This window comes from Polyodon spathula, chromosome 11 (assembly GCF_017654505.1).
Source record: "Polyodon spathula isolate WHYD16114869_AA chromosome 11, ASM1765450v1, whole genome shotgun sequence".
NCBI lineage: Eukaryota > Metazoa > Chordata > Actinopteri > Acipenseriformes > Polyodontidae > Polyodon > Polyodon spathula.
In genome coordinates, this window is record NC_054544.1 from 27514099 (window position 1) to 27522597 (window position 8499).

The 8499-nt window shown below is 42.1% G+C and overlaps 1 protein-coding gene across 5 annotated transcripts in view; it reads right to left on the reverse strand.

The window, feature by feature from the left end:
- The window catches only part of LOC121323213 (chloride channel protein 2-like), a 134102-nt gene extending 126137 nt beyond the window's left edge, over nucleotides 1–7965 (reverse strand). For all 5 annotated transcript variants that reach the window (XM_041264121.1, XM_041264124.1, XM_041264122.1 and 2 more), the window contains exon 1: nucleotides 7732–7965. In XM_041264121.1, coding sequence (XP_041120055.1) covers nucleotides 7732–7782 — 51 coding nt within the window. In that variant the 5' untranslated portion in view covers nucleotides 7783–7965. The remainder of the gene's footprint in view (nucleotides 1–7731) is intronic.
- Between the last annotated feature and the right edge of the window lie 534 nt (nucleotides 7966–8499).

The following is an 8499-nucleotide window of genomic DNA, read 5'->3' on the forward strand; positions in this document are numbered from 1 at the left end:
CCTCCCCTCACTGTGCTAAGGGGTCTTTCCAGAACTTTAAGGAAAACTACAGTAGCTTGCGAAAGTATTGACCCCCCCTTGGCATTTTTCCTATTTTGTTGCCTTACAACCTGGAATTAAAATAGATTTTTTGGGGGTTTGTATCATTTGATTTGCACAACATGCCTACCACTTTGAAGATGCTAAATATTTTTTATTGTGAAACAAACAAGAAACAAGACAAAAAAACAGAAAACTTGAGCGTGCATAAGTATTCACCCTCCCAAAGTCAATACTTTGTAGAGCCACCTTTTGCAGCAATTACAACTGCAAGTCTCTTGGGGTATGTATCAATAAGCTTGGCACATCTAGCCACTGGGATTTTTGCCCATTCCTCAAGGCAAAATTGCTCCAGCTCCATCAAGTTGGATGGGTTTCGCTGGTGTACAGCAATCTTTAAGTCATACCACAGATTACCAATTGGATTGAGGTCTGGGCTTTGACTAGGCCATTCCAAGACATTGAAATGTTTCCCCTTAAACCACTCGAGTGTTGCTTTACCAGTATGCTTAGGGTCACTGTCCTGCTGGAAGGTGAACCTCCGTCCCAGTCTCAAATCTCTGGAAGACTGAAACAGGTTTCCCTCAAGAATTTCTCTGTATTTAGCGACATCCATCATTCCTGCAATTCTGACCAGTTTCCCAGTCCCTTCCGATGAAAAACATCGCCACAGCATGATGCTGTCACCACCATGCTTCACTGTGGGGATGGTGCTCTCGGGGTGATGAAAGGTGTTGGGTTTGGCCAGACATAGCGTTTTCCTTGATGGCCAAAAAGCTAAATTTTAGTCTCATCTAACCAGAGTACCTTCTTCCATATGTTTGGGGAGTCTCCCACATGCCTTTTGGCGAACACCAAACGTGCTTGTTTATTTTTTTCTTTAAGCAATGGCTTTTTTCTGGCCACTCTTCTGTAAAGCCCAGCTCTGTGGCGTGTACGGCTTAAAGTGGTCCTATGGACAGATACTCCAATCTCCGCTGTGGAGCTTTGCAGCTCCTTCAGGGTTATCTTTGGTCTCTTTGTTGCCTCTCTGATTAATGCCCTCCTTGCCTGGTCCGTGAGTTTTGGTGGCCAGCCCTCTCTTGCCAGGTCTGTTGTGGTGCCATATTCTATCCATTTTTTAATAATGGCTTTAATGGTGCTCTGTGGGATGTTCAAAGTTTCAGATATTTTTTTATAACCCAACCCTGATCTGTACATCTCCACAACTTTGTCCCTGACCTGTTTGGAGAGCTCCTTCGTCTTCATGGTGCCCCTTGCTTAGTGGTGTTGTAGACTCTGGGGCCTTTCAGAACAGGTGTATATATACGGAGATCATGTGACAGATCATGTGACACTTAAGATTGCACACAGGTGGACTTTAGTTAACTAATTATCTGACTTCTGAAGGTAATTGGTTGCACCAGATCTTATTTAGAGGCTTAATAGCAAAGGGGGTGAATACATATGCACACACCACTTTTCCGTTATTTATTTTTTAGAATTTTTTTCATTTCAATTTACCAATTTGGACTATTTTGTGTATGTCCATTACATGAAATCCAAATAAAAATCAATTTTAATTCCAGGTTGTAAGGCAACTAAATAGGAAAAATGCCAAGGGGGGGTCAATACTTTCGCAAACCACTGTATGCCTTGCATACGAACTCACACGTATTAGTTTTTGTCTCTTTTATCTTCTTGTTTTTTGGTTTTTTTGACTCCACCATAAAGAGTGCAAGTATGTATCCGATTCGTCACCTTTTTCTCAAGACATAGAATTAAATTTATGATTAATACTACTTTCATGTGTAACATTTTTTTTTTTTTTTTTGGTTCCTGGGTAGTAAGTGTTATTTCCTAATTGCTTATGCCTAAAAATATAGAAAATGGCTATTATTCCCCACAAACTTTGCTTTTGAGACCAGGACAGTGATATTTTGAAATTTACCTATTTTCCAGAACATTCCAGATAGATTCAGTGCTGAGTAAACTTGGAGTAACTTCTAGAACTTTCTAGAACTTTCCAGTAATATAAATAGTAGTATAAATACAGGGGCCTTAAGCCCACCAGTTCAGTTTAGTTCCAGCTGCTTAAGTGGATACATATCTGCATTTTTCTGAGATGGCATCAAGAGGCTGCAATGGTGGCATTCCTGATGGGTCTCCAAGGCGGTTTTACCAAGTTTCCCTGCTAGCTTTGCCTTTGGGACAGCAGGGACACCAAGGTGCACTACCACAGGCGGGACAGGCCACAGCGGACCGAGTTCTCTGTGGGGAGGAACAACGTCAAGTGGGAGCCACTGGTGGACCCCCGGAAGGTGCTGATGCCACCACTGCACATCCAATTGGGCCTTATGAAACAATTTGTCAGAGTTCTAGATAAGAAGTCAGCAGCCTTCAAGTACCTTCAAGACTTCTTCCCTAAGCTGTCTGAGGCAAAGGTCAAAGCGGGTGTCTTCGTCGGACCACAGATAAAGAAGATCCTGGAGTGCAATGAATTCCCCAAGAAGCTCACTAGTAAGGAGAAAGCGGCTTGGAACAGCTTTGTCGCAGTGGTTTGGGGCTTCCTGGGCAATCACAAGGCCGAAAACTGTGGAGCTGGTTGAGACTCTGGTGAAGAACTACGGCACAATGGGCTGTAGGATGTCCCTCAAAGTCCATATCCTTGATGCTCTTCTTGATAAATTCAAGGAGAACATGGGAGCGTACTCAGAGGAGCAAGGCGAGCGCTTCCACCAGGATATACTGGACTTTCAATGCCGCTACCAAGGACAGTATAACGAGAACATGATGGAAGACTACATCTGGGGGCTGATTCGTGAAAGTGATTTACAGTATAATCGTAAATCTCTAAAACCTACTCACTTCTAAATCTTTTGTAGTCATTTTTGTATTTATACTAAAGCAATACATGTTAATTTGGATTCATATGTTGTTTTTTTCTGACTTTATGTGAACGAAAAGACCGTTTTCTCATTGGAAATAGGTACATTTCAAAATATCACTGTCCTGGTCACAAAAGCAAAGTTTGTGAGGAATAATAGCCATTTTCTATACTTTTGAGGCATAAGCAATTAGGAAATAACACTTACTACCCAGGAACAAAAATTGTGTTACATAGTGTGATTCAGGGGATTGTGCGGTTCAGTATGTGTCTGCACTTTCCCACAACCGGAATGGGGCTATCACCTCATGTTAAATATCTCCCAGTGGTCCTGGGAGTTTGAAGGGCAGGACATGAAGGAGGCTGGCTCCAGCAGGAATGTTTCCCAATGGCCCAGCCGTTGCTAGGAAAGCTGTTATATCTCCATGTCAGCCTCTCTGGATGGTGCGGCCTCTCTCTCCCTTTCTCTCTTTCTAGAACTGGCTCCAGTTCCCAGGCTTGTGTAATTCCTGCTGGTGTTGGCATACATTTACCATGGGTTTCATTCCTTTCAGAAAACCACATTTTGCACTCTCTTCAAGACAGGGCCCTAAATATTTTTCTATCCTCTAATTCTTAGAGGCAGTTTCCGCTCAGGGCTTCTGCAAAAAAGAAGCCAGCCTTTTTATAACAGTAATCCATTTTCACTTTTGGCAGAATGAGCGAGTGATTTGTCCTGTGTGGCTCTTAGACTTTTGCATTTTATTTCTAGTCTTTGACGCATGTCATGCTGCATAGGGTTGAATAACTATCATGATATAAGAACAACTGCCCTGAAGAGGTTACACTGTAAATGATGGGACTGGCTGTCAAGCAGAGCGTACAGCAATTAATCTTGTCTTGCTTATGATCGACTTGAGTCACAGTCATCAGGATAAAAGAAGCCCCAGAATCAATACATAGCTAAATGACCCAATCAGAAATAACGCGACTCTGTACTGCATGCCTGCCTGCCTGCCGGCCTGTGTCTGGGCTGAGATCTCAATGAAGCTTCCCTGTCTCTGAGATTACTCCAGCTCCTCGCATTAGAATTGACTTCTGGGGCTCTCGAGTGACGCATCCAGTAAAGGCGCTCTGTGTGGATTTGCCCTATAGACTGGAGATCGCAAGTTCGAATCCAGGCTATGTCACTTGGCCCAGCGCCACCCGGGGGTGGGGGGGGCTAGGTGTCCTCGACTCACCATGCACCAGCAACCCCTGTGGTCTGGCCGGTCGCCTGCGGGCTTGTCTGTAAGCTGCCCAGAGCTGTGCTGTCCTCTGATGCTGTAGCTCTAGGTGGCTGTATGGTGAGTCTGCAGTGCGTAAAGATGCAGGAGGCTGACGGCACACGCTTCGGAGGGCAGCGTGTGTTCGTCTTCACCCCTGCTGAGTCGGCATAGGGGTGGTAGCAGTGAGCTGGGCCTAAAAAATAACTGGACATGACTAAATTGGGAGGAAAATAATAAAAAAATAATAACTGGCGACGACTAAATTTATTTAAAAAAATTAATTAATAAAAAAGAATTGATTTCTAATTCTGGAACTGTCTCATGGAAGAGTGTCTCAGCCTGTGTCTGTGTTCCCGAAGTCACATTTGCACTGTGTTTGCAACAGCAATGTCTGGGACTATAGCACCCAAAATGTGACAGAATTGTTTGTTTTTTTTTTCAAATATCCCAGTCTCGTAATACTGTACATACCAAACTGCAACTAACGAGTCAAAGGTGCCTCTCCGAGGCTCAGGCACATCAGTTACACAGCTGGAGGAGAATTGGGGTATAGAACTGCTGTAATACACCTAGACTGACAACCAGGCACTGCAGTATTATACTAAAATATGTCTGTGTGTGTGTGTGTTTGTGTGTGTGTGTGCGTGCATCTGTGTGTGTGCGTGAAGTCTGTTTGTTAATTGGTTCCTTCTGTTCTGTTACTTTCCTGTTTAAGATAGTTACATGGAGCTGTCCGGTCAATCCAAGTGTGCTAGAAACCTCCTCACCCTGTGCTCAAACAGCCTGCTGTCTCAGAAACCTCCTTACCCTGTGCATGGCGCCTATTGTTTCAGAAGACAGTGCAGCAGTGTTACATTGCGTGCTAATGGCAACTTCATTGGAGCTATCTGTGTTACACAGATAACAAGCTATCAAATGAAAAATAACTAAATTGAGACAATACGCTGTCACAACTGTAGGATAATATCAATAAATAAACTACACTGCTGTGCAATGGTGCGTGCACAATTTAAAAAGCTTCTTTGATAATGTATCACAGGCATAAGAACATAAGAACATAAGAAAGTTTACAAACGAGAGGAGGCCATTCGGCCCATCTTGCTCGTTTGGTTGTTAGTAGCTTATTGATCCCAAAATCTCATCAAGCAGCTTCTTGAAGGATCCCAGGGTGTCAGCTTCAACAACATTACTGGGGAGTTGATTCCAGACCCTCACAATTCTCTGTGTAAAAAAGTGTCTCCTATTTTCTGTTCTGAATGCCCCTTTTTCTAAACTCCATTTGTGACCCCTGGTCCTTGTTTCTTTTTCCAGGCTGAAAAAGTCCCTTGGGTCGACACTGTCAATACCTTTTAGAATTTTGAATGCTTGAATTAGGTCGCCACGTAGTCTTCTTTGTTCAAGACTGAACAGATTCAATTCTTTTAGCCTGTCTGCATATGACATGCCTTTTAAGCCCGGAATAATTCTGGTCGCTCTTCTTTGCACTCTTTCTAGAGCAGCAAAGATCATAGCTTGCCAGATCATAGCAAAATGCCAGATCATAGCAAAATGAACACATTAACAATTGAAAAAAAGTTCTCAGGAGAAGAGGACTGGCTGAATCCCAGAATTAAAAGTTCAGAATTTCTGCTTGCCCTGGCATTGAGGATTCTCTGTGTTGCTGAGTGGTTTTGAAGCACAGTGTTGTAAGTGCAGTTTGGGACTTGTGTCCTGGCCATGCTAAATGCACGCTGCCTTTGCAGCACTCAAGATGTAAAGGAGATAAGAGAAGTGCATTTACCCACCAAGCCACTTGGTATGCTGCTACAACACTTCAGCCCATTTTAATGACTAGAATACTGGCACTACAGGTACAAATAATAGCTACCCCACTAGAAACATACAGGATCCAATACTGCAAAAAGGAAAAGCACTTCTTCATCTGAAGAGACTCTGTGGAGCCAAGCTTTGTGCTGAAGAAGCACTGAGTTAATATCCATAGTCACAGTGTCTCCCTGACAATTACATATAGAAAAGCGCAGATTGATGCAGAGAGCCGTTCAGCCCATCCGCGCCCACAGCGACGCTGTAAGAGACACCGGCAGGCACACGCACGCACTCACTGTAGTGAGTTTATACCTGAGTTTAGGATGCGCATGCATTACACTATGTAACACAATTTTTGTTCCTGGGTAGTAAGTGTTATTTCCTAATTGCTTATGCCTCAAAAGTACAGAACATGGCTATTATTCCCCACAAAATTTGCTTTTTGTGCGCAGGGGCAGTGCGCACACCATGGGTTGTGTATGAGTTTTATAACCTGACACGTTATCACGGTCGACATATATGGCTTAGATGCCGCATCCGGTACAAAAATCGTAACACAATTTTTGTTTCCGGGTAGTAAGTGTTATTTCCTAATTGCTTATGCCTCAAAAGTACAGAAAATGGCTATTATTCCCCACAAACTTTGCTTTTGTGACCAGGACAGTGATATTTCAAAATATCACTATTTGCAATGGGAAAATGGGCAAATGTGTGTCTTTTCGTTCACATAAAATCAGAAAAAAACAACATGAATCCAAATTAACATGTATTTATACTAAAGTAATACAAAGATGACTACAAAAGATTTAGAAGTGAGTAGTTTTTCGAGATTTACGATTATACTGTAAATATGCTGTTTTTTTTCTGACTTTATGTGAACGAAAAGACACACATTTGCCCGTTTTCCCATTGGAAATAGTGATATTTTGAAATATCACTGTCCTGGTCACAAAAGCAAAGTTTGTGGGGAATAATAGACATTTTCTATATTTTTGAGGCATAAGCAATTAGGAAATAACACTTACTACCCAGGAACAAAAAAAAAAATGTTACACGGTGTTATTCACAGTAACACACAAGCCACGATAATACACAATGTAGCAGCAACAATCCGATGGCGTTAATCAGTTCCTGTCACTCATGACAACTTCGCATTTAGAACTGACAAATAAACCATTGTAGAGGACCGCAGATACAGGATACCGAGCGTATAAGCGGTGTCCAGTGTTCCATTAGTATCTCTACAACGCATACCGATATACCAAGGCACATACCTGCCCTGTTTATTACAGGTGTCCCCGGACTTTACTAGTGTTATCACAAAACACTGCGGAGTATTTTTAGCTATGATAAACTTATAATAAATAAATAAATACGTGATTTCTGTCGCATACTGAGTTGTACGTGTATTGGGACGAAGGGTAACATTTAAAAAGGGAAAACGATAACTGCACTACACCGCAGCATTCCATAACAAAACGTCAGTACTGTAGATCTCCAGAAACGATCTAAACAAACTCCAAATACACGCCTCGCCACTCCGGACAAAGTCTCTTTACTCTGAATTGTCTCTCTTAAAAAGAACAAGCTCGGTTCTTTACAATGCACTTTCTTTATTGTTAGTTGTCATGCACTTTCTCCGCGTAAACAGTCACACTGCAGTGCATTTCAGCAGCGAAGTGTTGCAGCTTATTTCGTTTTGTTTTATTGTTTTTTGGTAGAACGCGGTTACAAAGCAACACCCCTCCAACACAAGGTATCACTGACACTTACCAAAGTTTGCTCATACTGAAGCGCTCGCTGTTCCGTCCTGTCTCCTGACATAGCTGCACACTGGACCTCTCTGATCTAAGGGAGGACTGGACTGCCAACACTGTAAAATGTGTACCAAGTCTCAGGCACAGATAAAGACTGCACGGGTGATTACAAAATTCACATATTTAATCAGTTACAGTCCATATCTCGCTTTTACAGCTCAAACTTTAATAAACATCTGAAAAGCAAAGTCTGTGCGCTTATCTTCTATAATATATCCGGGGGCTGGTTATAAAGCGGACTTTTTTAGTGGGTGAGCAGTTTGAGACACCCCTCCTTTAGCTCACGTGGTACCGTCTAAGCATATCCCAGAGAATCAGAGTTCACAACAGAAATGAGCAGTTTGTGTAAAACGGAGTTTGTTCCTTTTTAATGTTTTTTTTCAGATCCTAATGCCCTTTAATGGCTTTTTTTGGAAGTGAGCGGATTCAAGATTTGCTTTTTTTTTTTTTTTTTTTTTTTTTTTTTTCCAACAAATGCACAGCATTCATACAGTTTCGGACTCTACCGGTGACATAAAACCTTTTCTGTTTGCTGGACTTTACGGAACTGTGTTTCTGTGACGCATAACTAAGAACAAAGTATGTTTTGAATTGTTTTTGTTTGTTTGTTTGTTTCTGTATTGCATTTAGATAGTAACACGTGTCTCATCCAAACTTCGATTTACAATATGAGTTTGTGGTCCAAGACCAGTATGGGCTAGCTTGTACCTCCAGTGTTTTTGCT